Here is a 27644-nt window from a genome sequence, read left to right as displayed (position 1 = left end):
AACAGTTGTTTGGATCACATCACAAGATCAAACCGATGACGGCAGACAAGAGGGTGCAATAGACTCAATATCTTTTTATTGTCTTAAAAATAATTCCATCTACCTATTAAAGAGCCATATCTCTGTAATGCTTGTGTACCTGTTTGAGAGACAAACAACACTGATGCAAACTGTACACTGAAAAATCTGCACCCAAAAACAGATTGGAGAGAACAGAAGTAGTAAAAGGAAATAAAAGTATGTACATAAAGTTTGTGCACACACACACACACACACATATCCAGTAGAAACGTACTGGGTAACAAACAGTGCTCCCCGTCCTCCATGTCTAATGGCACTTTGGTGTGCGTTATCTTCAACAGACTACTTCAAGCGCTCAGGGGAAACAAAACAGAAAGGTATTATTTAGTTTAAAGAGGTAAAAGATAATTAGTGGCTATGTATAGAAAGCTTTTTCCACTCTGGGACAAAAATACAAAAAAAGAAAAATATTTTTATGTAACAATTCTAAGGAAAAAAACATTGTGAGAGCTCCACCTGCACAATCCGTTCAGCGCATACACGTAATTACGTAGTAGAAAACATTACGCTTCCAGGCTGCACAACTGCCGGCTTATTTTTTTTTTTTAGGCTACATTGTGTTTTTCATTCAACAGATCACAGCGGGTCTATTTTGATGTTTTTAAAATGTAGCTTACACTATGCATGCGTTTGCGCACTTGCCAACCACTTTTGTCATACCAGATCAGAAAGTCATTTATTTTTAATAAAAACTTTAGAAAATAAAGTACCTTATTACAATAATAATTAATAATGCAGTGTTATTAAATGTGCTTAGCTGTAGGTTTTTCTCAATAAATTTGGCATGTCTAATCAATATTATTGCATATTGTTTTGTAATGTACTACAGCACTGAAATACTCTTTACACGTCTATTGCTAAAGAAAAAGCTGCTATTTTAGTGTAAACAGAATGTATCGTTATTTGCATATTTATTGTAACCAGAATATATCAGTTTTTCCGATTAGCGTAACTGCAAAAATGTAAATGTTCAGACCTTGACAGTTGTGCTGAATTAATGTTTGTTTGTTATGTGGCAATTAAGCATACTACTCTGAAACATTTGTTGCTTATCGTAGAAAAAATAGTATGCAGTATGCACTGGGTAGCAGGCAGGAAGCAAGTATGGCATTTCGAACACAGCGGTACAAAGGTTCACAAGCGTGGAACAGACTGTGCAGTGTCACAAAACTGAATTATCTTTGAGCATTGCTTTTTTTTAATACTACGTCACTGTGTGCAGTGTGCGGACGGATTGTGCAGGCATCCCGGATCGTGTACCGACAAACATCTGTATCCCACAATTCTGAGGGTAAAAAAACCTAACATTTCACATCTTGCAATTGTGAATTATATCTCAAATTGAAAATGTTTTTAGCTTCTCCAATAAGGTAACTAAAAAAAATGTATGCATCTCAGTCACAAGACTTTTTATCTCGCATTTCTGGAAAAAAAGTGCTACAAAAATTCAGAATTGAGACATAAATTAAGCTTTTATTATGTCATAACCACCATGTATGAAAATGTATTTCATATACTAAGTTAAAACACAAGTCTATTAAACATTTGGCCCTGCTGTATCTTACTTTTCAGTGTATATAGTTTTGTAGAACTATGAAAAGGAAAAAAAGAACTGCTAAATTTAGTTTTTGCTCTTGACTAAGACTATAGAAAGAAGTTAGAATTCAGTCTATAATTATTATAACCTTTCCTTTTGGGCTTTTATTGTTTTATGTAACTTGAAAAAGAAAAAAAGAAAATAATACACTATATGCCGGCAAATCTGCTCTGGGTCACAGCGGCAACCTAAAAGACCATATTAAACTTCCTTTTTATTCAGAAGAAAATACGATGCGAGGTGAGGGAGCACTGTTTAAAGTGAACAAAGAACAAAATCTTCAAGTTTAAAACAACAGAGGCACAAAAAAAAAAAAAAAAAAAAAGACAAGAAACCCCGTCTAACAGATTCCTTTCAGGACCAGACAGAGCACGTCTGAAAATACATCTTCTATTTGGTTAATTAGATACTGTAAACATTTGTAACTGTACTGAATGGAAGAGAGATATTCAAGCTAGCTTATCTTTGAATCTGTAAGGTCATTACTTACAATGAGGAAAAAAAACAAAAACAAAAAAAACATTGACATACAATTAGTCTCTCTTTAAAAAGAAGTAAAAGAAAAAACATCAAAAAGAACAGACCCACTTCAGCACGATCATAACACACTGACACTACAGGCCTGTAACTAAAACGTGTACCTAAACCTATTTCGGTTGCTCATAAAGGCTGTCAAGCTTCATTAATTGTCACTCATAACCACCTCATGATGTGCTTGTATAGTGCATTTAGAGGCCTTTACTCCACTGCTTTATCTCACACAAACTCGTCACATCTGGCTCATTCTCTGTGCTCTCAATGACCCGACTTCAGTCGGTCAGAACATTCAAGGAATCATAACCAGTGTCTCTGTTCTCGCTCCACTCCACACCATCATAGTAAAACAACTTCATTCTATTGAAATGACAAAACAAACCGGAGTATACCGACCAGCAAGCTTACGAAACAAAAACCTGCCTCATGTTAATGTCTGTGGCAGATTTATAAATGAAAATGGATCAAACTAAAAGGAGGACGTCGAAAGCAAAGGATTCGGGTTTAAAAGTTCCTAGGTTTTGATTAAGTTTTAATTCCAACTTGCTTTTTAAATTGACTAGCTTTCTAGAGGAAAAACAATCATTTCAGTTAAAATGTAGCTTTAATAAAAAAAAAGCTCGTTTATACCAAGATGAATTTTTTGATTGGAACAAAAATGCTGTTTCATTTTTGCATTCAATTTGTCTATTTAGACCAATGAGGGAAAAGGGCTAAATGAAAATGCAATTTCTCTTCATGACAGTAGGTGGCATTTTAAAAAAGTAAAATCAAAAACAAGAAAAACCTGATGCTCTTTTGTCCAAGTGCCACCAAATCAGTTTTATGTAACAGCAGTGGCTCTGGGCACATGACTAAAAAGCCTGAATCTTATTGGTTGGCCAGCTTTATTCACAGTGTGACAGATGAGATATTTTAGCCAATAATCTTAAGAGTAAGACTTTCTTTCTTCTGTTGAACGTAAAAGATAATATTTAAAGAAATGTCAGTAACTAAAACAGCTAATGGTAGTCATCGACTTCAAAATTCAACGACTTCCAGCAGATGTTTGTTTTAAACATTTTTCTAAATCTTTTGCGTTCAACAGAATAAAGAAGTTCATACGTATTTGGAAACAACATGAAAGACGGTAAATAATGAAATTTTAGTCAGCGGTTTAATCAAATTCAAATGCTCATCTCACTGAATGTCCGTCTTGGTGTAAACAGGCCCAAACAACCTCGTTAAAATGAATGAAATTACTTCCGCTGTTAAAAAGGTACCTCAAATGAAATGACATCCATGAAAGTGCATACTGGTTAAGACCAAACCTCACTAAAAGCTTAAAAGTAAATGTTAAACACTACAAATAAGAGGTCCTTTCATTTATCATACGGTCTCTCTTATTTATCCTGATGCTTATAATAGACCTGTAATAAGAAAGCATTTTTTATTTGACAAGATGTAACAGAATGCGTTTAATAAGATGAACCTCTTTTTTTTTTTTAATTTCTCATTTGGTTAGTTGTGCTGTGAAAGCATTTGATATACTTTAGCACTTGCTTAACTTGGTTGTAGGGCTCAAGGAGTATATATATATATATATATATATATATATATATATATATATATATATATATAGGAAGTGAAGCATTCTGTACTGCCCCAATCATAGGAAAGCTCCTCAAGAAAAAACATGGGCAGAAGGCACTTTTACACCACTTCCTCTCCAAGCATGTCTCATTTAAGTACAGTTTCTTAGTCAGCAAACATAAAATTGACATCTGATTCTTGTTTGATAAAAAGCATTTGATCACTCATTAAAAATATGTTGTTCTGCTTCATCCAGCTGACTGTATGATGTACATAACAGTGTATCATCTGACTATATGGGTCACAGCAAAGCTGAGGTCGCAGGATGAAACACTACGGGGTGTACAGTTACAAAATGCCCAACAAACATATGACTCCTTTCCTATTACAAACATAACACGTTCCACCTGATAATCTCCTCAAAAATCTATAATCATATCCTGGTTTATATCGCAAAGGGGTTTCCGTTCCATTTTTGCTTGTGCCCACTGAATAAACCTGCTTTGCCTCTTTAAACCTTTCTAAGGGAGTGGAAGCTCCTGTGCCTGTTGCTTTGGGATCACCTTTGTTCTGCTCTGGATCTTAACAGTTCCCTATAGCTATGCATCATTCTCACATTACAAGAGTCAAAAATAAAGCACCAGGAAGCACCAATACCAGCCCACAGAAACCATTAAGATGCCAGACTTTCAACTCTGAGTGTAACATCTCAAAGAAAAGCACACAAATGTTGATGGCTATTTATTCTGACCATGACGACTAGCTTTAAAGAGGCAGAATAGAAGCTAAAAGGACTTCAGTGTCCCTTGACCACACCTGATTTAATATATATATATATATATATATATATATATATATATATATATATATATATATATATATATATATATATATATATATATATATATATATATATATAAAGGCTTGTTTCACATCTTCTATAGGACAACTCACATAAAGAGGAATCTATATGGTTGGCAGAAGCGAGCTACCAAACAAATACACAGTGACATAACAGCTAAAAGATTTACTATCGACAGCTGCAATTTTCGTTTAATTCCTCATCCCGTGTCCTCAATGAAAATATCCAGGACTACGACCCCAATCATGTGACACTATCCTCTCCTCACTTTTCCCCTTTTGCGTTGGGACGACAAATACAGAGTAGCTGTGATCTCACCATAATTACTGCAGCTGACTTTGATCGATACGGAAAACTATGGGCTTACAAAAAAAGCCGTACGTTTACTTATGGCAATATACTGTGCTTATCTGTTCTCTACGATAAACATAAAAGTTGGGTGTTAGTATAGTTTGCTCCGTATAATGTGCTTAATCATGCTTTATATGCGTGTCCTGGGCCGTCTCGTGTCGCGGTGCTCATCTAGGCTGCTGTGCGAGGACCGGGTAGGCCAGGGTTACATTCAGTGAGTCGTTGTGCTGGACCAGAGAGGTGTGTTTGTAGTGCAGGACCAAGTCTTTCAAGGAACCGTAAAGGTTGTAGGGCTCAGCAAATCCAAAACCAGTGGCCGTCTTGTAAACCACACAATGTTTGATCTCTCCATCCACGCTGTTGGAAAAGAAAAGAAAATGTTAAGCGACGGTGAGATACCAAGGAAGTGCAGGCCGCAGTTTGAGAAGTGAACGGTGAAGATTTTGACGATTGCAGTTCCTCTTAACATTTCTGGTTCCTTAATGGCTCCGTTAAATGAGGCTTTCAGTACTTCCAAACATTTAGAAATGTGGGAAAAAGGAACTAATTTTTTAAATAAAAATGTATACTTTTCAAGACCTGCCTGTTTAGAACAAACCTATACGATCACAAAATAAACCAATGGCTTGTAAAAAAAAAAATCGGTGCGCTCTAATATGTGAATATACATTAGAGGCTGATAAATCTTGAATTTTGCTGATATGTTTACAATATAAAAAGCTAATGAAATCTTGTAACAAACTAGTAAATAATATTTTTAGTCTTTCCTTCCTGTGATGGGGCGGCCAAGAAGCAGCAAGAGTTTACTGTGTAACCAAAATTTTCAAACCAAGATTTGAATTATAAAACAAGCCCAAAATGCAATAAGGCTCTTATTTTGGAATGTCTACTTACTAGTAATTTTGATTTAATAGCTACTAACTCAAAAAATAAGGGAAATTAAATATGCACTCTTTGAACCATCTGTAATATATTGTACAGTAATATAAACATCATGAAGTAAACATTGCAACAATTCATCAAGATAATAAGCAATCGCTTGGCATAAATGCATAGTAATCCGTTATTGTGAATTTTCTGGAAGTGTCAGCCTGTAGAACACACATTCTGACTCCATCCCCAAGTTTAGCCTCTTAAAACGAGTTATTTTAGTCAAACTGACTTTTTAAGAACACTCTTTAATATATTTTTAGAGACTGTGTAAATGTAATCAATAATATTAAGCAACAATACAAAGAAAATACCAAACTGGCCCAAAAGTCTTTTTTTTTGGGAATCAAAACTACTGGATCCTGAACATGATTTCTGAATCACTAAAAGGATGCCGATTTATTAGAATCATTTGTTTTGTTATGACACACAGAATGATGTGCGCTCTAGATTCTAGATTCGGTGTTGCTTTTTGACTAATCAATGCCATTCGGTTCCATTACTTCATTATTAAAAAAGGAAATGGCTGCAGCAAATGCGATGCTGGATGCGGTGAAGAGGGAAATGCTTCAGTAACTCACACTACAGAGCAGGCGAAGGAGCCCTTCTGGGTCTGGCTCTCTCTGATGAGGAAGGTGCCGTCTCGTTTTCCTCTCAGGAGATCCTCGGCATGTGTGCGCTTGATATCCCCAACGTACCAGGAGCACTCGTCGTGATGTGCTTGATCGTCATCGTCATCCAACAGAGAATAGAAGCTGAAAGTTCATAAATGGAATGATTACTATCGTTTTCTATATTTGATGTATTTGGCAAAAAAAAAAAAATCATGATTTTGTTTCATTAATTCGTCTCATTATTGTGCAATAAATTTGTGTGTTAAAAACAGTAGCTTAGAAAAAAAAAAATCTAAGATGCTTTATATAATTTATTTTTGACAATTTCAACACTTTTGTGATTAAAAAACTTTTTTTTTTTTTACAAGAACGGCGGTTCAAGAGATTTTTTTAATAAAACCCGTCTCATGATTTAAAAAGCAGAAAATCAGTCCATGTTCAAAATCTAATATTGAGAAAAGTTCATGATGAAGCCTGTGTTAGGATGTTGAAATTAATTTCCAAATAGTTCTGAGGGTATCCCAAAGGGGCTAATGTACCCGAGTCTGGTTTCATACAAACTCCGGTTGTGTTTGCTTACAGTATCTCTGAACAAAACTTACTCTTCTGATTCGTTCTTTATACCGAGCCAGTCGTTGATCTTCCTTTGTTTGGTACCTTTCTGAGTCAACCATCTGCAAAGACAACATCAGTGCTGTTAACATCAGCACTAACTACCTGTGAATAAATGACCAGTGCAGACTTTCCTGCAACACTTTCCTGAATCTACAGTTTCACAACAAAAGAAATGACATTGTGAGCTTGCATTAATGCCTGTACACTGCAAAACAATGTCATGCCAATATGTTTTTATATAGGTCTGTCTTTAGTGGCTTTACTTAACGGTGAGAAAACTAGACTAGCACAGTCTAATTCACAAACAAGTAACTTGTACAAGCCAAGTCTTTTTCTAATCACTCAAACCAACTTACAACTTATAATCAGTCTGATGAATCTACCGTTCAAAAACTGGGGGTCAGATTTTTAGTCACCAAGGATGCGTTAAATAAATTTTTTAAAATTTACTTTATAAATGCATTATCATGTACTCCAAAAAAAAGACATGTTAGAATTATTTCTGAAGGATCAAGTGACACTGAAGACTGGATTAATGGCCACCAAAATTTCTGTTTTGCCATTACAGGAATAAATTATATTATAAAACGCATTAAAAAAGTACATTTTAATAAAAAATTGTTACATTATGAATTGATTTGGCAACACAATATATATATTTGGGGTGTTCTTACACAAGGTATTGGTCCCGTAGCTTCCTCAGCTGTATGAGGTCTGGTTTCAAGCTGTTCATCCTCTTGTCTATCTCTCGATTGTCTGTAGCTTGTCGCTTCAAGTCCAGTTCCAACTTACTCTTGCTGTCATGAATCTCTGTCACTCTGGATTTCAGCTTCTCAGAGTTGCTCTGAATTCTGAATAGAGGGGAAACATTTATATATATTTGTGTTTTATATATAATTTATCTCCAAAACAGGACCAACACCAAGAAATTATGAGACACTCCTGTATCATTATATAGTAAAAAAAACAAGAGTACCTCTCAATCTCCTTGTCGTTGCCTTCTCTGCGAAATTTCTCAATGCTTTCTCTGCTGAGGCGCTCCTGGGTCTCGCACTGCTCCTCAAAGATCTTGATGGTCTCGTTGAAGGCCTCTATGGCTGTTCGTTTCATCTGGAGCTCCTGAGAGATCGTACAGACCATCTCTGTTAGTGACACTGTTAATTAGATCCCAGTGCATTTGTAAGAGATGAAATTCAACCTACCTGTGATGTGCGCGTGTATTCTTCATACAGTACATCATATTCACGACTCTTCTCTTGATACTGCTCGTGATAAACCTTCAGCTGCTCTCCGACCGCCTCGATGCTGTCCTCTTTCACCACCTGATCCTGCAGAACGCAAGAAGCTATGTTCACAAGACTTATTCACTTTTTACTAATCCTCAAGCTGATTTGCGATTAGCAAAACTGTATATAGGTTGTCGTGTGTCCATTACTCTTCAAATAGAGCAAATGAAAATTTTGAATTGAAAATACGGCTAATTTTTGCTAAACGAAAATTTCATGCACCCCAGGAGTTGGCTTTATAGGCAATTTGAAAGGAATAATTCAGCAAACTAATGGAAATGCAGTGGTTCTACATGCTGCTTCTGTAAAGATACGCACATACACCTTTGTAATAAATATATCCAAAATCCATCAAATCTCACCATAATTTGTTGCCATGACTTATTGCGAGAAGCAAAAGGTTACGTTAATAGCAAGAAAAAGAAGAAAAATAAACCTCTCTCATGCTATTTGTAATTCTATTTGTAAAGAACAAAGATACATTTTTCTCATGTCATTTGTGTTAATGGTTTTTTTTGCCGTCACACCATAGGACACAGTCCAATTTTGATTTGTCAACTACCCATATATTTTCAGTATTGGTATACACGTGCATGGTGAAGATGAGTTTAAGTCATTATTTTTTGTTTCTTTGTTCACAAAAAATGATTCTCCTAGCTTCATAACATCGTGGTTAAACGTCCCGCCCCTGAAAGTTCCGGAATTTTAAAAAAGTACTACCTCGAACAGGGACTTTCTGAGGGGCAAATTTTAAGCCGTAACTTTATTTAGATCCTGGGTCCTGCGGTGGAAACAGTACCGGACCAAAGTGCCTAGTTCCTGGGGAATGTTCCTGCGGTGGAAATGGGGCCTTTGACTCTAAATTGGTAGTTGCTGACTTGCAGGCCCGAGGGCGAGTGAATTAACTTTTTTTTTTTTTGTTGCTCCTCAGGTGAACTATCCCTTTAAGAGGAATTTACATTAGACACATAATCTGATTTAAAATCATCTAGATGACAAAAATGGATTCAGAGTCATTTAAGAAACATTTGATGGCTTTTTTTTGGCAAGCCGGTGATCAGTATTGTACAGAAAAGTTCCCGGGTGATCATTAAAAAAAAACGGCATGTCATGAGGGTAAGTCAATAAAGACAAATGTGCAGGAAAAAGATGGCATCAGTTTGAGTATTGTGAAGAGCATTGTGGAGGCATCGCACCTGCTGATATTTAGAGACGGGGAAGAGCAGGCGAGTGTCCAGCTTGGCGTTGTACTGGGCCAGTGACTCATGCCGGTAGTGGTTGATGAGCTCCACCACAGAGAGGAAAGTAAGAGGCTCTGAGAAACCATACTTCCCCCCGCGGTGAAAAATCTTGATCAGTTTGTTATTGCCTCCTTTCCTGGAATAAACATTAAAAGGCTTTGATCGCGTCTTTTCTCTCTCTCTCTCTCTCTCCGAGAAGTTCCTCTTGGTAATGATGCATATCAAAGAATGATACACCATCACACCTACGCAAAGCATTCGTCTCATAACAGGAACCAATGTTTGGTCTGAGGCGGCGCTCACCTGAGGGTCAAGGTATACTCTCCCTGAACTTTGCTTGACGCGTCCCGCACCAGGAACGTGCCATCAGGAGTGTCTCTCATCTTCTCATTCACCTCCTCTCTAAAACCATGCGCACCGAACAGGGACGCATTATATACAGAAACGTGCGATTATCTTGCGGTAATTATGTCAGTGATTTACCTTGAAATGTCTCCCCAGTACCATTCAGCTTCGCTCAGTAAGCTGTTGTTTCCGTTGGTCACAGATGAGGCCATGGCTTTGGCTTTGGGCGGTTTAGGAGGGAGAGCTGGATAAACAAGGCAAATAAGATACAAATATTTACGATTAAAATAAATACATTTTTATTTATTCCCACATGACTTGGGCCAACATTTGTTTTAACGACTTTCATGCATCGTCAACAAGGAAACGTGCAAGCTTTTATTACAGGCACAGTCTCTGGAGCACCTGTTTAGCTCAAGGGCATAATGGTGATCACTGATGGATCAACCCTGCAACCTTTTGGTTACTAGCCTAGATAGTAAACAACGACGTGAGGTTCTCTCTATGTAGTAGAGTTTAAGTCTACACTGTAAGGAAGATAAAGCTTTTTTTTTTTTTATTTATTTTTTTTACATCAAATCCACAGAATTTTAAGTGAAATATATCTTTTCAACTCTACCAGGCTGAATTTATTACATTTATTAATATTGTGACATTTTTGGCCACATTAACAGTTTTAACATATTTATATGCATTTACTGCATGTTAAGCAGCAATTATTACTTAGTCTTCCGTATCATAATCTTTCAGAAATCATCTGAATATGTGGATTTGTTTCTCAAGAAACAGCTAATATTTTTGTTCTTTTTGTTTAGCATTATTTGAAAAATAATATCATTAAATGACATTATAATTTGTAATAATATAATATGTTTTGTAACATACTTGGGTCTTTTTATTAATTTAATGAATCCTTGCTGAATAAATGTATTCATTATTATAAAAAAAAATCTATTATTTTTTTTTTTATCTGACTGCATCTGCGATATGTTGTCAATTACCACAATAATTTAACCTCGGGGTTACAAATAGGCATGTTTACTGTAAATACACTTATAATGAAAGTGGACAGTGCTGCAACATAAATAAATGTTTAAAATATGCAGCTACATAAACAAGGGAAAATTTAAAGAAAATTGTTTACTGAAGTGTAACCAAGGCTGTTTCCTGACCACATTTGCTTTTAACTTTGACAAACAATATTTACTGTGAAAAGCATTATACAAATATATTTATACAGACGTTACAAACAGCGAGTAAAAAAAAAAAAAAAAAGAGATACATTGTTAGCTTAGTAAATTATAAAGTAAATATTTTCCTGAAAATACCTTAATCATTAGATTAAAAAATGATTAATTCCAGAAATACTTTACAGACATTTCATGTCTGTATTTCTCTCGAAAGGGTATCAGATCATGTTTGGCATCAAAACGCATAAAACCCCTGCCAACAGTTTAATCTGTGAATAAAACTAAAGCATAGCTCTCGTACACAACGGCAAAAATGACACGTGACTCACCGGGAGGAGTCGGCTCTTGTTCCCAAATTCTCTCCAAAAGAAGTCTCTCAACTGCAACCGCAGGAAAGCCCTCATCTTCCTCTGACCTTTAAATCAAACACACAGAAATGATGTATTTTTTTCTCGGCGACAGATTTCCAGAATTTGAAACGGAAGAGAAGAGCGCTCCGGCTCACCCGCTCGCAGGGCCTCTGATCAGCAGAGGACCAAACACTTGGCCGAGGGTGTGAATGTTGAGGCCGTTGTGCTCGGCGCGCTGGCAGACCTTCTCCAGGTGTCTGAGCAAATAGTGCAGCGTCAGGAGGTTCTGCAGCGGGACCTCAGGCTTCTCCAGCACCTGCAGCAGCTTCTCCCGTCTCCTCGCCGACGGGACGTCTGTTCATGAGCGACAGGCTCTTTAGACGCTCGGAGCTGTTTGCTCGCCGAGTTCTGTTACTTTCTTTACACGCCTGCACGGATGAGCGAAAAGTGACACATACCTGATTCTAGCTGCACTGCTGCCTGAAGGTCTGTATAAACAGAGGGAGGGATGATGGGGGCAGGAAGTTCCTGCAGGTACCGAATGAGCGCCTCCGAGAGGGCGTGTGTGTCCCACTGTCCCACGTCCAACTCCTGCGGCTCTGGACAGGGACAAATGACCGGCCTCGTCATGATGCATTATAAATGACCAGATACACGTTAGATCTCATCCCACACAGAAATACGCCGGACCGTATGGTAACCAAATCGTAAAACCGGGAAATATTATCTAATCCTTAACATTACTTTATACCACTCATAGCAATCACAAGTTTTTTTTGTTTTTATTTTAAGGTAAATAACAGAAAGCAAAAGTCTGAGACTTTAATAAATCTAATTTAAACCTGGAAGGAATACTTTAAAGTTTTGTTTACATGTAAATTATTACAGAAACTTTAAAAAATATGATTTAGAAATGATGCTTATATTTATGTTATGCAAAAATGTAACCTAATATTTAAAAACAATTCCATTACTCTCTTAATATATAGCTTGATAGAAATATATGATATTATTATTATTATTACAATTATTAAAATAATGATTATATTTTGTATTATAAAAAAGTTAAATACCAAAAAAGCTATACTTTTTATAAAGACGCATATTAATTTCAATAATTTATTGATGAACAGGGAGAAAAATAACACCTATTTACTATTTAGGATTATTAAAAAAATGCCTATAAATAGAATTTATTTGCATTATAAATAATATGCATGCATGTATTATAAATACATTTTTAACTATTACTTAATATAAATCTATTTTAAACCAATGTAATACTTTCTTTATAGATAGATATAAATTACAGGCAGATAATACATTTCTACACTGATATCTAAAATGTGTCCCTGGACCTCAAAACAAGTAATAAATGGAAATTGAGATTAATACATCATCTTTATACATAAAAAAAGCCTTTAAAGTCATCTAAAGGAATTCTTAGCAATGCATATTACTAATATAAAAACTTTTTATATTTACAGTAAAAAAACTGATGAAATATCTTCATGGAACATGACCTTTACTTAATATCCTAATGATTTTTGGATAATAGATCATTTGACCCATACAGTGTATTCTTGGCTACTGCTACAAATATAACATGTTTGGTAGGTCTTGTGGTCCAGGGTCACAAATTAGCAGAACAGCAAGACTTATAGCTACCAAGAATAAAAATATTAAAAATATTAAAAGCAAAGCCCTGAAACCGAATAGCTCTGACCATCTCCTCCTGCACAGGAAGTGCATACCTAAGGATGAGAAGTGCGATTAAACTCACCAGCGAGACTCTGTCCGTCAGAGGCTGAAGCAGTGAATGTCCTGTATAGTGTCCTAGAGTCCAGACCTAGCAGAAAATCAAGGCGTTAGCTCATCTCTCAAAAATAGATCTTCCATGCCAGCTTGGATTAGAGGAGCAGTTACATATAAACATTAAATGTAAAAGCCCGGAGATATAAATATATCCAGTCACGCTATCGGGAGAACTGGGAAAACAGCCCAGCTGAATCCCTGAGCTCTGCTTTAGTCTGTGAAGAAGTGAGAAGACGGCTTCAGGCGAGCCAGGCGGTCCGAGCGCCGCTCAGTCTCTCGCTCGGGGGAGAAAGAGAGGGACGGCTCACAGCGAAAGAGGAAATCTGGATGTTAATAACTGCCATATGGTGCAACAAGAAACATTTCACACATTTCACTTATTATCTTCAATGTGGAAATATCTATTAAAAAAAAAAAGAAAAATCTATTAAAAGTAGTAGAAATGTTTTCTATTTTCATTCTTTCTCGAGGCTGGAGGCGCACTGCAGGGTTTCCCGCTCGCTCCGGATCACGTGTCAGGTTCTCTAACGAACAAACGACACGCGATAAAGCCCTTTACGTGACATTCAACGACACAAAAGTATTACCTGTCCGCTCAATTGCTTCGACCAAGTTAATAAGATTAGGAGGAGCGCTTTCCGGGTGTGTGAACTGTTTGGTCAAGTCCTGGACTGGAGCAACTGAAATAAAAATAAAAAAAACCTCTGCTTATAACAATGAAGTAAATATATCATGCTTTATACATTTCTTAAGAGTGTCCAAGATAAAAGAAGAAAAATCATTTTAAACCAAGAGCAAATGTACTTATTTTTAACACAATTTTAAACTAAAAATCAAACATTTTCTTACAACTAGAACATGTGCATTTACATACTTTAATTATAATAACATTTACATTTGTAAAGATATTTTTAATGACATTTTACGCAAGCTCAAATGATCTAACATTTTTGACACGGCCAAGAGTCTCCAGAGGTCCTCTCTCTGAAATCACTTCCTGTTGTGCGTTACTTCTCACTTTCTGGCTGCACAGCACGTGCACACAAACATAAAAACAGCGTCATACAGTATATATTTTATACTATTATATACAAAAATGTTTAATACACAAATTTTCTTAAATATACACACGCATTTGTGCATTTCTATATGCATAATATACACAAACACGTTATGTAAATATTTTTTTGGGATGTGATCATTTGACAGCAACGGAAATAATACGAGGTCACGCCAAACTACTTAACCTTATGAAGTGAAAATCATATTTTCTATTCAATGTAACAACAGGACAGTTATATATAAAAAAAAAAAAAATAGTTAAGTTAAATTCACTGTACAAATGAGTTGCACCTTTAAAGTTAAAACATAATAATTAAGGACGCAAGATTACTTTTTCCCCCCCAAATCAAATGAGCGCCTCATACAATCTAAAATCCGTATCCTGAAGTAAAATGTTTCTCTGGCACTCTTCATTCTCATTTCTGAATTGTGGTTCGCAAGATTGCAGCCTTCTCTACCTTCTGTTGTGACTCACTTTCCCGAGGCCAATGTTTTAAATTTGACTTTGACTTGCCTGTTACCTTTTTTAAATATAGCGCTAAATGCGCAGTCCTTCGTGGAATACTAAAGCTGCCAAAAGCAGCAACTGTCTAGCGGAGAAGGCTGTTGACGTGATATAATGAGAAGGCTCTTCTATAAAATCAGGGTATTTTTGCACCTCAGAGCCAGCGTTGAACTCGACGCAGGCCACGTCTCCCACTTCTCCTCCGTCTCAGGAGAGCGATGGCTTCTGGTTGTATAATTGCATGTGGTTTTTTATGACAGTTTTATACTTCAGTTCCTTCCTTGCTTGCTTGTCCTAAAACCCCTTGAAGACCTCTTGCATTCACGCGAAGACAATTCAACTAACTAACCGAAATAACTAAGCAGAAGGCATTGCCAAAAAAACTGTAAAAGATAATGAAACAGAAATAAAAACTAAATGGACGGAGATACACAGGAAAACAAAGGAGGAGGGGAAAAAAAAAGGGTTTTAGTGGTGCAAAAAACTCCAACGTTTCCTCCTGTCTTATTCCACCCCTTCTGGAGCAAGAGCTGCCTTGGCCCTTTGCGTGAGTGGAGCACAATAAACGATTTAATCAAAAATCCTGAACAAGCAAAACCCCGCTGGCCGCGTGCCAGACCCTCCTTTTCAGGCCCACCACAAAGAGGCCAGAGCTTGGCTGCCTTCGCCTCCTGGCAGTGCAAGGCTAAACCACGTCTGATTATTAATTTTGGAGTTCAGACAAAGTGCCATGTCAGCACATTCCACTTTTCCACTGCACGTTAAACATGGAACTTTGCTGGCTTTTCCCTCTTACGGACATGAAGCCTGCCTCTTCCACCCTCAATCTTTCCTCGTCTCGCGTATTTACCACGACACGGACGTCAATCCACGTTCTGCCCTCATCCTGTGCTGCATCTTTCCTTTCCTCGGGATGTATTACAGGAACGTCATAACTTCATTCTTGAGATTTTAAATAACTTCTTTTCCCTGTGAAACTGCCATGGTTACTAAACAAAACAGGAAAGGGTTAGGTTACTTGTAATCCAGTCAAATAAAAACAAAATTAAGCACAACTTTAGACTGAGATTTCGTTGGCAAGGACGAAAGCGGTTTTATTTGACGTTATCGTGCATGATTATAGTTTAGCAAATGTCTCCATCTGCAATATTCTTCAACATGGACAGAATTTATTTTTGCATACTGTATTAATAGGTGACAAGAATGTTTTTGCCATATCTATTAATTTATTACTTTTCAAAAAACAAAAATTTCTGAATCAAAATGTATTTAATTTTCAATCATTTTAATTTGAGGGGCATTTAACGAAGCAAAGCAAAGTGAACTGTCTATTCTCTATTCTCATAATGACGAAAATGTTAAATAAAAGTGTTCATTTGCAAAAACAGAACTTAGTTTTTTTTTTTTTTTTTTTACATTTTTCAATTCATGATTTTTATTAAGTTATGTTTTAATTGTGTTAGTCAGCAATTGCAGTTTCATTGAAATTCATTTGGAATACAAAAAAAAAAAAAAAAAAAAAAAAAAAAAAAAGAACTGTTAAAAAAAGCGTGTTCCGTTTTTGAATGAAAATGACAATTTATAACATGACAATTAGTTTGATATCATTAATATGATTTTTTTTTTTTTTCGCTCCGCTACTTTTAAAAAACTTGTCAAATCCACCTCACGTGGTGTAACTAACAAGCTTAACAAAACAAAATAACAGGAAATGACATCTGGACCTCTGCATGACTTTCAAGGGCTGTCAAGGTCAGTAAGCCTCTTAAAATATTAGATAATTGGACCATTTTATCACAAGGCTTATGGTTTCTGAAACCCGTATGAACGCAACACGAACACGGCAAGTACATTTAGAAGAATTCAGCACATGCATTTAAAACAACACACTGTAAAAAAACCGTTTCCTCTTCTTTTATAGTGGAAACTCTTGTTGGTCATTTACAAATTACTGCTCGCTTTACAGGGTGGCGGTCATTGATAAAATATGAAACCAACCTAAATATATTCCTTTACTAATAAACAAACTAAACTATAACTGAAAACTGGCACAAACAGTCAAACGAGCAGCAGGAGCTTTTGCGCAAAATACTGCTTTTAGGAAAAACAGCTGTAGCCCTGCAGTCACTGTTGGTTTTTGGAGAGAGAACCAACTAATCATTACCCAATTATAGTCGTCTTGGTAGTCTGCGTTCTGGCTGGCCTGCAACTGAACGTGCCCTGGGAAAAAACAACTGCAACAACTAATGATATGATTACAGCAACAGCTTTCTGTATTCAGCAGTCACTTTTTCAGACAAATTCGACCATATCGGTGTACGTACGATGGGCTTTTCTTCTGTTGTTCGTCATTCCATCCCTGCTGAATTGAAGTTAAACGACAGCCTATCTTTTGGTAGGCCGAAGCGAACCGCTTTGCAAGCTGCACTTGTGCGCAGGGTTTAGTTTTTTTGCTCGACTTGCGCTCTGATGCGTTCATTAACTTTGATTCGGCCATGCTCTACTAATGGAAAATGATGTCTTTGTACTCGTTGAATATGATTATGTAAGACAACTTTCACCCACATTGCTTTGTGCAGTTCAGTAATCTGGGCACCTCATTCATGGCTAACCGAAGGCCTAGCCCATTTCCTTTCTCTGGAGCTCTAAACCTCTCGACATGTTTTAATCTTAATGCAGTGCAAACGGTATTAAGAAACACAACACACAAAAGCTGCGACTACAAGAGACAGTCTTATATAGCTCAAGTTTCTTTTTGTTGAGCATAATCGGCTTCAGGCCCGACAGGCTTTCCGCACTGATGCAGCGCAACAGAAAAGGAAGAAAGAAAAGAGGAAACGCTCAATTTGGATCAACGGAAATATAAAAATTTATATTGTGTATACTACTGTTCAGAAGTTAGTTTGAGGTTTGGGAAGATTTTTACCTTACGGTTAAGAGTAATTTAGTAACACTAATAAATCTTTAGCAAATCTCTAAATAAATAACCATTTTTATATTGTACATTATGATGTTGTGTTGCTTTAAATGCATAAATTCACTTTGTAGAATTTCAGAATATCAATTGTACTTTTTAAGCATCAATAAAACAGCCTGTAAAAAAATTAAGCATTACAATTACCTAAGAAAAGCAAATTAAGATGTCCATAAGTTACTGTAGATGTGAATTTTGTTATATTTGAAAATAGATGCACTATATTACAATATATTGCATAATTATTTAACCCGTTAGCAATGTCTTATTTAATATAGTTTGAACAAACCGGTCATAAAAAGTTGATATTTCTGTAGCACAAAATAAAATTGAACAAGAAACACAATTTTTTTTTTGTACGATATCAGAGAGAATTGTTATATAGGTTCATCCCTAGTGGACATCATTCCCAAATTTCTACTCCCAGTTAGTGCAGCGCAATTAATCTAACATGAGCGTTTTATACCTCTAATCTTTCTTGAATTTTGTCAATAAAATGCATAATGTTCTGATAAAGTATACTCTAAGTAACAATATGCGAGGCCAAAGCATCATGAGAAAGATTCAAACATTAATACAGCCTCGGTTTCGGAGGCCTAAACTAGTCCTCGACTAATTCTTTGAAAGGAAGTTCAGGGTAAGGAGCCTGGGGAAAATTCAAGGGGCCTTCTCTTTCTGAGAATTGTAGTGAGTGGATGGTTTATAGCTGCCTGGAGACAGTATCAGAAGAGTCTGTGAAACAGGGGAGGAGGAACAGGCGGAGACTGTAGAAATGCCAAACCATGGTTCACTTCAGCAAGCAGTAAAACTGAGGCCAGGAAAAGAAAAGGAAAAAAAGAAAGAGGGAGAACTTCTGCCACAGGCTACAAAACACAACCGAGTTCGACTCTCTGCAGCGTTTCTGTGAGGATAGTGTTGGTGGATTTCGAATAAATCACATGAAATCTCTCTCTCGCTGAATGAAAGCACATGGATATGAGAAAACGCCACATAAAAAAGTAACAGCTCTGTTCGTAATTACATGGGCTGATATTTCCAAAGCTACGATCATTTTCACATTTTATTTACAGATGCTTTTTTGTCGTATTAACATGTTAGCTAACACAAAGAGTGTGCTGTCAATTACTCCAGTTGGAGAAAAAAAACAAGGACTAGATCCAAGCAGTGAGCTTTCAGTATAAATGCTGGTGTATGGTTTATTAGTAGGCATCTATAGTCGCCTGACAGATTTTATCATGACTTTTATTTTGCTCAACCAGTTTAATGAATGTGCATTTTTAGAAATGTTTAAAGACGTGCATGAAAAAGAATATTGTTGTTTTTCAGTCGTTTCACTAGAGACTCTTATTCCTCTGCCAGGATCATGCTCGATCATCACCGAGCCTTTTGAGGCTGCAATGAAAGCGCAATATATCTTTTAGGTCTATGCTGTTTTCAGTTGAAGCAATAACTTTAATAAACTGTATTTGTAGCAACTCGCATGCAATAACCACAATAAGTTTTCTTTCTTTTGATATGAAGAACTGGTCAGCTGGTCAGTTTTATCGTTCAGATTCAAACAATAACTACCATTTTAGCAGAATTTAACAGGTTCATCAGATGTACATTTTCAAAGTTGATATGTTTTTTTTGGGTATTAATGAAAAGTCTATAATATAATTTAAATGCTAAAGTAACATTTTAGTCAGTGTCCGTGTGAATCGGAAGTTTGTGATTTTGTATTATGACATACTTCTAAGAGAAACAGAATAGTGAACGAGGAAAACAGAGGGCGTGGCTTGTGTATTCTATTGATTTCAATTGATTGGATGTAGTAAAGTGGGCGTTTCGTTCAGAAATGAACACTAACAGTTGGAGGGGTGTGGTTAAGGATGTTAAGCTCATGCCCAAGCCGTCAAAATGATGTCACCAGAGAAGGCCCCATATTTTAGAGAGGAGGAGCATTGTCAGATTTGGAAAAAAAATTGAATTGAATGAATTGTTCACCACAAAAACAGCAATGTGAGCTAACAAAATAAATATAGTGAGTTTTGAGAGGCTAAACTTGCTAAATAGCACATAATTAGCAAAGGCCATTGCAAAGATTCATAAAAAAAACAACCTTATACACACATCAAATGCACAGCTTGCAAACAAAATGCCATTTATCTGTACATACATCTCAGGAAATCCAAATCATTTCAATAGCTTTTTAGTCACCTAAAAAAACACTTATTTTATAAGAGCATTCTGCTAAATATATGCATACATGCAGTATATTACACATACATATATTGATCCAGTTAATTGTGTTTTATTTAATGCATGTTTGATTACGTTTCTTTTCTAGGGTTTATTATATCTAAACATCATTAGACTTTAAAAGACTGGTCTCTGCTGTTCTCCAACAGGCACACAGAGTTCACAGCTTTAGAATTTGTCATAAAGAAAGAATTTGGCTACATGTTATGTCCCGGATATATATAAAAGAACTAATAATGAATCGGAATCGAAAAGAGAGTCAAGAGCTTTTGATATGGAATTGAAATTAATCCTGAAATCAATACCTACAGTAATACTTCAAGAAAAAAAAATGGTTCTGCTACCATTTTAACATTAAAACATGCAGCTAGGCACTCTATCTTCATACCATCTACATACCAAATGTCAACTGCTGCCTGTCAATGACCTTTCACACAGATTAGAGGTTTGCATTTAGAGAAATTTTAGCTATTCTAAGGTGAATAAACTAGTTATGAATCATTCTGTTACATAGCGACTCCAAATGAAACTTCATTTATCCCTATTGTTTTGCTAATATTGATTTACTTTAAAGAATACGTAAACGGTAGTATATAAATGATTCATGCATAAAATAATGTAACCATAATTCCAACATTCATAAGTTTCTGGTACAGAAGAGTTTTCCTCACAACCCATTTATAACAACATGAAACTATGAGCAGAAAATTATTTATTACACGTTATTGAGCACAAATATTATATAAGCAGTTGAGCTTAACTAAACAACCAAATAATGAGTTTTAAATGCACAAGAATATATGTAATATTTTAATATTGATTATTCATTATTACATTATTTAAAATAACCAATTACGCATCTCAATAGACGAAAGACTAATAAACCTCTTTAAAGCATTTCTTATTAACTGAAGAGGAAGAACGGTAGACTTGAAAATGTAATTAGCTGTATTAATCTAACATGACACGTCTAGATGGAGTCTTAATAATAGAGAATAAACTTTATCTTCGTCGTCTTTTCAATGCTACACTCTCAATGCAAATCCATTTAAGCAGCAGGCAAATGTCTCAGGCATGTAGGTCAATTCTCTACATCTACATAAGAAAAGCAGAGAGAAATATGTAAGTTAGTCGATTTAAGCTAGCAGCAACTTGCTTTTGGGAAGAATGCACTAACGCAACACTGATAAGCAATTATTTTACAGATTTGTAGCCAAAAAGCTTAAAAGTGTGTTTTTTGTGTGTGTGTGTGTGTATCTCAAGTGTCCTATGCTGTGACAGAAAAACTAACATTGAAGATACCTCTCTCATGCCATTTGTAACTAAGAGTGAAGATATTTTTCTCATGTTATTTGTGGGTTAATTTTTTTTTTTTTTTACATTTTTGCTGTCACACCATAGGACAGAGTCCAATTTTGATTTGTCAACTACTCAAATACATATTCATATACGCATGCATGAAAATTGTGACGCTGTTCATATTTCTAGGCCTAACCTGTGGCCGCAAAAATCCAGATTTCCACAGAATGGGAGTACCAATCATTCACCATCCTACACATTTCTTGCCTCTTGGATTTTAAAATTCACAGAACTCCATAAATTTTCCTTGATGTAGATGTAACGCGAAAGAAAAATCCAAATTGCGTGTATCCGGTCTTGTAATTCAACACTTTAGAGTACACCAAAACTTCTCTTGCGTTCCTTTTTTTTTTAGTCGGCAAGCATCACAGATTGAACATGACAACTTCGTTTTAATGTGTACTGCAGTGCTGGAGACTTTTAACTGTCCAAAAAAAGGGGCACAAAGGAGACATTGAAGCAAAAAAAAAAAAAAAAAAAAAAAAAAAAATCACCTGATGGAGTGGGAATGTGCGGATGAAGCTGAAAGCCCTACCTGATACATATAACTCTCCAGATTGGCCTGGTGAACTGCCAGGCCTCCAAACATACTATAATTTACTGCTTCCTGAGGGTATAAAAGAAGGAGGAGAAAGAGCTCGGGGAAAGTGCCAGAGAAACACGGGAGCAAAGACAGTCTGGGAAAGGACACACTAGATAACTAAAAGGGCACAAGGCAACATCCATGTAGTTGACCATACTAAAAGATACCAGATGAGGTTTACATAGGAAATCTGTTTTAGCTTCCCCAAATAACACAAGTGAACAATTCTTCAGTTCTATTTTTTTTCTAGATTTTAACCTACAATATATTTTTTTCCATTATAAAAGACAGTTTTGTGCATTAATGGCAATTTAAAAAATTGCAAACAAATTGTTACATTAGCAAAACCTCTGATGATTCAGTCCAGAATTGGATTGCAGCAAAATACCTTTTTAAGAGTAAAAATAAGAAAATATGAAGATCTGAGGCCTGATTCAACAAGCTAGCAGTCAGTCCCCAAAACAAAACGGGTTATGACAGCTCTTTAGCACAAATTAAGCAGGTTAGTCATTGGTCACCACAGTAAAAAGCAGCCAGTCTTACCCTGCGAGGAGGAGGCTGTTGGCTCAGGTCTGGGAACAGCAGGAAGCGGTCTCTGAGAACGAGGCTGGCAGGACGGCACTGACATTTTCACAGGTCCCACATACTGCACGTACGTCCCTGGAAAGTCTCCCCTCTGTTTGGTTCGCTCGTTAAAGCCCAAGATCCAGCCGATGCATTCTGGGCGATCCTCCTCTCCCTCTTGGATGCCGAGTGACAGCAGAGATGCTTTGTCGACCGTCAGGATATCACCAGGCTCAAGGTCAATGTCATCCTCCCAGTCCTTAGAGTAGGAGTACAGAGATCTGTACTGGAAGCCATCGGCAGCCATTTTCAGGGTTCGCACTAACAATCACCCCAGGGAGAAGAGCGTCGGACTGGGGATGAAACTTTGTGCGGGTTCGAATGATGTCGTACCGTGGGACGTTTGGTTAAAAGCTAAGCGCTTCTGACCGGAGCTTGTATACGGGCATGTGCGGCTGCAACGGTTTAGACCTGACCGGTGTTGGCCGAGCAGGCCACTTTTCTCAACTTGAACCCGCGGTTCAACCAAATGATCGAACAGAGGGAATGCAGCATGCTCATTGAGGCTCCGGAAAAGAAATAAAGAATGAAGTCCTTCATCAGCCGGTGTCGTCTTATAGCAGGTTGCTCAACATTCCCTCTTAAGATGCGATCCTCCCAGTGTAACGTGATGATTCTGTGGAAAAAAAGACAAGCATGTTAAGAGTGTAAAAAAGTCTTTCTAAAAGAATAATAAGAAAATAAAATCACAACAACTTTAGAGTCGAGCTTCGGCAAGGCTTTGTTCATCATCTCGGTCCAAGAATACATGACTGAATGCGTAATAAAATATTCAAATCATTAAATAAAATGTTGTGCGTCACCTCTGCCTTTCAGAAAAAATTCACAACGCAGAGGCCAACCGTAGTCTGTTTAAACATGCTGGACAAAGGCTAGATCTGTTAATCCAGCTTCACAAAAAACAGGTGGAATTGAAGTCGGACAGAAGTATTTACTTTTAAAAATACACATTTTTACAAATCAAACATTCATAAATTGCACTAAACACGATCGCCTCATACATGCGTCATATGACGGACATTAAATGAGACCGGGTCAATTTTTAAACATCATAATCTTAAAGCAAATGAAACCCAGTTAGGAACAAGCTACTGTACTTACCTCGAAACAATTAAAGCCAGAAATATCAAATCCGTTTATGTCACAGTTAGTGACCAAACATTTCAATTTCAGCACATAATCAAAAAGCTAACTGCCTTAAAAAAAAAGAAGAAGAAAAAAAAAAAAGATGTTCACAACTGTTTTCGAATAGCATTCCTGACTGAGCACAGGTCACTTAAGTTTGAAAATAATCCAGTAGGAAGTCTGTATTATTCCAATTATTACAGTACGCAGTTGATATTAAGCATATTTGCAATATGCATCACTTATATGACGGAATGGCAAAACGTATAATTTTTTTCATGCGCATGCGCACCTTCGAACCAGGGGCTTATGCACATGCACCAATAAAGTGGCATTTTAAAGGACTGCTGACCCTGTGGAAAGATCGCAATCTAATAAACAGCGTCAAAGTGTCCGCGAGCATCACAGGGCAACACTCACCCCACTTTGACCAGGCGCACTAGGGTCTCGGTCCGACATCCTCAGTGTGGAGAAGAGAGGTGCAAGCGCAGACACGTGGCACTGACATACCCAACCACAGCCCGCAATCCTCACACCACCGAAACACCCCCTCCGAAACACGTCATCCCCCTTTCCGCCTTTTCATCATTATAACTCGAGTATTTCATGTAACGCTGCTGAACTGTACGACGGAGCTCATTCAGGAAAAAGGAAAAAGTCCATTCAGAGTGCTAAAAGTAAAAGTTGCGCTGAGAGAAATCCTCATCTTTACGGTCAAGAACACGGCTTAAAGTGCAGGACGGCGGCCGACGGATTCGTACGCATCCTTTCCCCCCCCTCCCCTTTATTCAGTCTGAGCAGAGCAGTTTGCAAAACACTGTGACCAAGGCAGAGCACAAAATAATTAATGAATCGAGGCAGGAAACTCACTGTTGCTACAGAAGGGAAAAGGTAATCCTGGATTCCTATTGGGCAGCATATGGCCATGTGCTCGAGAATCACCAGAGAAGCTGGGGCAAATCAAGCAAACGTTCTAATATTAGAAAATGTATCTAGGCAGCGATCAAACCCTAAACATTTAAACTATACCGCTTTTCTGCGGTGGATGACTTTTTGCGCTCGTCGCAGGAATACGTTTATGCCCGTTTCGAGAATTCTGAGTGAGGGACGAGCAGAGCAAAATCTAAATGTTTGTCGGACGAAGCACGTCTAATCAGGACTGTGGTATATTATTATTGGGATCATTCAAACGCAGGGAAAAAGGACTTGGGCTTCTGCTGAGGAAAGTGGATCAGGATTCTCTGTCGTGTTGTGCGTGCGTCTTCAGCCCCCGGGCTACCGAGGTAGGAGTTTTAATCCAGCCACGAGACTCGTCTTAGTTTTAAGAAATTAAGACAGCGACAGTATTTGTTGAGAAGGAAAAAGACAAGCCTGTCTAGGTAGGGAAAGCTTATGCAATATTTTTCCCTCTCTCGTTTCATTGGCCGAAGTACCTTGACTAATGCCCATGAATCTGGTGACAGACAGTGTTCTCCAAACAATATGTCCTTTTAAAGCCTGGAGTGTGCAGGACGGGAGGAACGGCATACAGAACATACCCTCTGGATATAATATAGCACGCAACGGTTCAGATAAGGACAACGTTGCCAATTAAAGTTAATGTGTGTCTTTTTATTTTATAATACTGTTATATATGTGCGCGGCCGACTATAAGTAAGCCATTAAGCATGTTCATTCCCATGAAAGATATAAACACTGTAGTGCTTTCAAAACATTGCTCTGTTTGTTTGAACATCCTGAAGGGCCCAACACAGCAACACTGGCTTAACCAATGCTGTGACTCTGGGGGCCTGGCAGAGGAGAGAAAAAATATTGCTCGCTTACATTTTTTTTTTTTTTTTTTACATTTTAATTGCATAACGTTGATTGCAACTATAATTTTTTTATTATTATTATAAATTATTTAGAAGAGTAAAGCCAAGATCAAACAAAAAGCAGCAACAAATATTTCATATTTGAGATGAATCAACATTATTGAAAAATAACTGGGTTTTATCGATTTGGGGGGTGAAGTAGAATTTAAAAAAAAAAAAAAAAGTTAACCCACAAGTCTCCTTCACAAAATTTAAGCAAATTCCGTTAGCAAATCCCCACCTAACGTTATCTCAGTAATTTGCATGTTCAAAGTTTTACCATAATTTACCATCATTTTAATGACTGCGTTTTGCCGTATAAAAGGTAGATAATGACTTGCATTCACAAAATAGCTAGGGTGAATTTTCATTTCCATTCCATGCTGACTTCGAGAAGAAATGCGCCAGTTATTATATCACTTCTTCGCTTAGCTTCAGCAACCTTAACGACCGGAGCGACCTCCGGCTCCGGCTCCAGTCCGGGTTCTACATTCTCCACGCTGAGGAAAAACTCTCAAACAAACAGTGAAAAAAATCCTTGCGCTCTTATACTCAAATAACAAACACCGCCGCGACCAAACTAATCTAGACCTAACTGCGACGTCGAATGTGTGCAGCGACGCGCAAAAGAACGCTTCGAATTCAGAAGGGTCTAAATCTGATTTTTAAAAAGTTATGTTTGTGGCATAAATACTTCAGTACGTGCGCGAGTCATTGTCACGCGCCGAAGCTCTCGCAGGCCGTTAACTGTGCATCTGCTTGCCTTGATTCAGGCAGGCAAACACGCTTCTGCATCATGCAAGACCAAACGCGCATCGGTCCGCACATTTCTGTCGCCCACTAAACCCGAGATCTTAGCGAACGGCTCCTTCGAAATTTTGCAAGGAAACGCAACGTCGGCGTATCGTTAGAAGCAAACAAGTCCGCGTTTTATATGTCGTAGCGGCACACTTCTTCGCGTCTTTTCCACCATTTTCCCACATTTGGAGGCTGCTAGCTAGCCGTCCCGTTTAGTAGAGTACAGTAACGCAATGTGCAAAACTTGGGGAAACTTACCCGTGGCGAGTCGCTGCAAACGCGTTGACGGTTTTCTTTCGCGCGTGCGAATAAATGTGCGATCCCAACACTCGGCCGGACTCGGGGGTTCAACTCCCATCTACGCCCTCAGCAGAGTACGGGGTTGATTTCTTTTTCCTTTTCATTCCGCACGAATCTTTTCAACTTGCCGAACTGCCATTTTCCAGCAAAGCACGGAGCAGGACAGGACTGCACGAGCGAGCTGGAGAAAGCGGGACGGAGAATAGCGGAATGAGCCGAAAACGACCGAAAGAGTAAATCTCGGTGAACACGTGAAGCGTTCATCATTCCTGCGCTCCCTATTGCGCCATCCCGCTGTGGTTAGGCGAGGTAGTGTAGAAACCCGTTCATAAAAAATGTAGACCTAAATCTCAAATTACGCTATTCTTCCAGTAGTCCATTAGGAAACATTACTGGGACATTTAAGTAACTGAACGGTTTTAAACAGCATTATGTTATGCTCTATCAACAGGCCATTACAAATCTGATGCATGTTCTTTATATATATATATATATATATATATATATATATGTGTGTGTGTGTAATCTATACAAGTATTATAATTATATTTTTTCCCTTAAGGATTAAGCTGATTAAAAGTGACCAAAAAAGTCCACAAAAAAAAAAAAAAAAAAAACACTGATAAGAATATTTCTTTCAATATTAGTGTATTAGAATGATTTCTGAAGGATCATGTTACTGAAGACTGGTGTAATGGCTGCTGAAAATCTGTCAGAAATAATATTGTAATATTATATCTATATATATATATATCTATATATATATATCTATATATATATAGCAATAATATTTCACAAAATTAGTTTTACTATATTTTTGATCAAATAAATGCAGCC

General features: G+C 37.2%; 1 protein-coding gene across 2 annotated transcripts; it reads right to left on the bottom strand.

Moving 5' to 3' along the window:
* Positions 1-54: 54 nt before the first annotated feature.
* pik3r2 (phosphoinositide-3-kinase, regulatory subunit 2 (beta)) lies at positions 55-27239 on the bottom strand. Of its 2 annotated transcripts, none has more exons than XM_043264008.1 (16): positions 26766-27239; positions 22651-23347; positions 13971-14063; positions 13352-13417; positions 12027-12167; positions 11724-11922; positions 11548-11633; positions 10167-10272; positions 9987-10085; positions 9639-9819; positions 8359-8484; positions 8133-8275; positions 7831-8007; positions 7144-7215; positions 6509-6682; positions 55-5354 (listed from the first exon to the last, which is right to left on the bottom strand). In XM_043264008.1, the coding sequence occupies exons 2-16, from the start codon at positions 22976-22978 to the stop codon at positions 5165-5167; spliced, it is 2181 nt and encodes a 726-aa protein (XP_043119943.1). In that variant the 5' UTR covers positions 22979-23347; positions 26766-27239; the 3' UTR covers positions 55-5164. The 2 variants fall into 2 exon arrangements, with proteins under 2 accessions (XP_043119943.1, XP_043119950.1); XM_043264015.1 differs by lacking the exon at positions 26766-27239 and adding an exon at positions 24277-24651.
* Positions 27240-27644: the final 405 nt, after the last annotated feature.

This window comes from Puntigrus tetrazona, chromosome 2 (assembly GCF_018831695.1).
Source record: "Puntigrus tetrazona isolate hp1 chromosome 2, ASM1883169v1, whole genome shotgun sequence".
Lineage (NCBI taxonomy): Eukaryota > Metazoa > Chordata > Actinopteri > Cypriniformes > Cyprinidae > Puntigrus > Puntigrus tetrazona.
The sequence above is the reverse complement of the archived record's forward strand: the minus strand, read 5'-3'. Positions and strand labels throughout refer to the sequence as shown.